The sequence below is a fragment of the Fusarium redolens genome (assembly GCF_020744475.1).
Source record: "Fusarium redolens strain MPI-CAGE-AT-0023 chromosome Unknown BKA55scaffold_3, whole genome shotgun sequence".
NCBI lineage: Eukaryota > Fungi > Ascomycota > Sordariomycetes > Hypocreales > Nectriaceae > Fusarium > Fusarium redolens.
Genome location: NW_025763666.1, coordinates 2,092,133 through 2,095,980, shown reverse-complemented (window position 1 = coordinate 2,095,980; position 3,848 = coordinate 2,092,133). Strand labels below are relative to the sequence as shown.

The window sequence follows — 3,848 nt, the reverse complement described above, 5'->3', positions numbered from 1 at the left end:
ACACTACCGCTTTTCTCCACGGCATCGCCCTTTGTCCGACGTTTCTCACGACTCGCCTCCGATTTCGTACCTTTGGGTTTTCTCTCGCAGCTGGCTCACAACAGCACACATAATTCGACAGCTCGGCGATCATATAGGCTTCAGAATCCTGTGTAGCCCCACGTCATCATGACGGACCGTCATCGCTATCCGTCCTCGGGACGAGCGGCCACCTTTGCAAACCATGCGAGAACTTCTCTGCCATCAAGCATTGGCTACACTTCTTTGTACGCTGGCGACATGCACGTCATGCCGACTTCGACCCGACAGCAGCCCATTTCAACAACACCGCGAGGATATGTTACAACTACTTCTACAACACCAACCCCCAACACCACCACCCGGACGTACGCCGTTACTCAGGATCCTCGTTCACACAGACCGACTACACGGGATGTCACACGTTCCCAGCGGTCCTCCACACTAGATTCTACTAGTCGACCCCCAGTAATTGTCATGACCACCCAGAAGGACCGCCCCAATGGTACGAGTTCTCATTCTTCCAATGCTCGCCCCGGAAGTCCCTTGCGAGATGACTACCGCTCGAGCGATGGGCAGTTCTATACACAACCTGCCTCGTCTATACGTTCACGCAGCACAGCCCGCTCCTATGCCGATCAGCCAGGAAACGACAGTTATGCTCGCAACAGCAGAGACCGTAGCAACAGCTTGGTACGCGACGACCCCTACCGCACCAGTCGCCATTCTGCTATATACCAGAATAACCCCCGCCAGAGCTCTAGTAATATCGACTATGGAGATGACGGATATCAGTACACTAATGCTGGTGAACTGGTTCGCTACGACCTCGATCATTCAGGCCCTGCGAGGACTCGGAGACGTGAGAGTTTCGACCGCGGCTACTACCGCCCGAATATCAACTACAACGCGGATCAGCGAACGTTCAACGTGGATACCAGCCCAGACTTGAGTCGCAACTACATAACTACAAGCACAGCCAGCGTACCGAACAATCGGCAATACGATAACCGGGGCGGTCCTCCGCCCAGTACACGAGGGTTTGACAAGATTCGAGGATACGAAAGCCCACGGGATTTCGTCCCGATGCCCTCCAAGACCCCCGAGCCGACCTTGGTAAAACAGGACACTCCCCTTGTTGCGACCACCGAAACCACAAGACGGCCTCGGCCAGTGTCATTGTATCAAGAGGGACCGCCCCGTTCTTCGCATCACGATGATTACTATCGGAGCCGAGAAGACGAAAGAAAAATGCGAGAAATTCGTGACCAGCCAGAATCCGAGCATACTTATGAGCCCGAGCGCGCATACGAGGCACCATACTTCCAAGATGACAGAGTCACTTCCCGTGGCTTCGGCATCCGAACTGACATTGCCGATGAACACGATGACCGCCGTGAACGCCGCCCAGAACAACCGAAAAAGCGATCAGATGAAGACTTGCCACGTGATGCTGATTATGAACGCGATGATCGACGCCGAGGCCGGCTTGATTCCAAGGACACTCGCCGTGAGAGACGTGAGAGTAAGAAAGGGAGTGATGATGACGAGAAGGAGCGTACCCGGTTCCGTGACAAAGTGGCCACTGGCCTGGGTATTGCTGCAACTGCTGTAGGCCTTGTGCCTGCCGTCAAAGACGACGACAAACGCGAGAAAGATCCTGGCAGACGTAAAGGCTCTGATGACGAGCGCGAACGTGAACGTGAAAGAGACCGAGATCGTGACAGGCGGCGAGATTCGATGAAGAGCGAACGCCCAAGAATCTTGGAGCGAGATGTATCGCGACAGCGTGATCAATCAAGGCAGCGTGACCAGGACCGTGATTCCAGAGAGACCAGCCGCCGAAACGGGGATTCTCGTAAGAGTACTGAAGCCATTATCTCGTCATCTGATTCGGACGAAGCCAAAAAGTCCACTCGGAGACGTCATGATTCGAATGCCTTCAATCCGAATGACACTTCTGAACTGCGGCATCTCAAGGACCAACTGGCAGCCTTGAAGACCACTGACAAAGAGAAGGAGAAGGAAACTCCGGTCGTGGTCGAAAACAAGTCACGGTCCTCTTCACCTGCCCGAGAAACAAGAGCAGCAACAGAAGCCCGTTCGTTGAAAGATCCCCGTTCACCACCCGATTCCAAGCCATCTGGTCCTCTTGAAGAAGAATTCCGTGGCCGCGAATCCCAGCAGATCCCCCCGGACGACAAACAAGTCCGTGTAGTATCGCCTCCTCGCGATAAAAAGGACGAGAAGCCTCTCAAGGGTATCTTGAAACAGCCCAAGGTTAGCTTTCCAGAGGAGCCAAATCCCATCCGTGAAGGTGTTGCACCTCACAAGGAGGACAAGAAAGCCAGAGAAGCACCTGCAGGTGCAAAATGGACCAAGATCAGCCGCAAGATTGTAAACCCTGAGGCTTTGACCATTGGCAAAGAGAGGTTTGAGGTCAGAGATGACTTCGTCATAGTACTACGAGTACTTAGCAAAGAGGAAATCCAAGCATATGCCTCAGCAACACAAGTCTTGAGAGGTATGTTTTAAATTTAGACTTGAGTCTTGGCTTGAGCTGGTGCTGATTGCGAAACAGAGAGACGTCGCCGCGACGATGACGGTGGCGATACGGACCGGGATCGTGACCGTGACGAGGATGACAGGAGAAGACATCATCGTCATCGCCGCCATCGGGATGATGACTCTTCAGATTACGAAGACAAGGACCGTGACCGTGACCGTGACCGTGACCGCGACCGCGAACGACGCAGGCGTCACCGAGATGAGGAAGAATACGACACCCGGTCAAGGGATCTGGACCATCATCACCATCACCACCGAGCTCAGCGAGAGCGCGAGCCCGTACTTGAGGCTTAGTGGGAGAAAGAGGGTTGAAATCACTATACTACCATGGCTGAATGTTGATCAAGTATTTAAGCGTTGCATCGAATGACTCTAATGGTAGGGTTTTTTTATCAGGTATATATTGAGCGTTACCACATCAGACACCAACAAGCATAAAAACTGGGCGATTTAGCGACGCATTCTGGATATACAAACATAAAATAAAATAAACTCCGGTTCAAATTCTTTTCTGCACTATTTGCTACTTCTCCGCCCCCATGCGATTACATCGTTCCGGGTGAAGAAACAAGAATCTCAACAGTCTACTCGCAAATTTCTCAGATCTATCTCGTTGGAACGGCACGAGACTGCCTTTGAGTTTGAAGACTGGAGAAAAGGGCTAGTGAACGTACGTCACAGCTTGGGTAGCAACATTTCATATTGGGTGCCTACAGTGGCAAAATGGTGAGGAGACGGGACTAAGATATGATGGAGAGGTTGAGGCTTTTCTTGGCTGCTAACTAAAGAGTTTGCGGATATCGTATTTGCTCTTACTGTCCAGGTCCATTCCATATTTCACGACATGATGAGAACGACCTGCAGGTTTGCAGCAACAAGTTCAGCTAGTTCCCTTCATCCTGGAGGACCCAGAAGACGCAATCAATCTGACGTCCGCTTCGTATGGTAACAGAAGTCGTGACGAGGACTATAACCTATGCCAGCGCCCGCATCAAGATGAAAGAGGCAATCGAGGCTTCGCACGGGAAGCTTCCTCGTCACCTTTATGCTGGCTTCCGTAGTTCCATTCCCTTCGCCGTCCAAACATATGTTCGAGCCATGAGCACCCATCTCCCCAAGCACAGGATGTTGTACGACCTCCCAGTCTGGGCTCAAGGCCGGTATCCGTGGTTTATCTGATACATCATGAACGAAGAAACCGTGTGTTTGACACCTCCACACTGAAGCATTGAACGTGATATTATGTGCAAGTATCCCGATGC

The 3,848-nt window shown here is 52.0% G+C and overlaps 1 protein-coding gene across 1 annotated transcript; it reads left to right on the top strand.

Annotated features, from left to right (window-relative positions):
* On the top strand, nt 1–3,040 carry BKA55DRAFT_248128 (uncharacterized protein). The gene has a single exon (XM_046185342.1). The coding sequence runs from the start codon at nt 169–171 to the stop codon at nt 2,551–2,553; it is 2,385 nt and encodes a 794-aa protein (XP_046054071.1). The 5' UTR covers nt 1–168; the 3' UTR covers nt 2,554–3,040.
* The last annotated feature ends 808 nt before the right edge of the window (nt 3,041–3,848 follow it).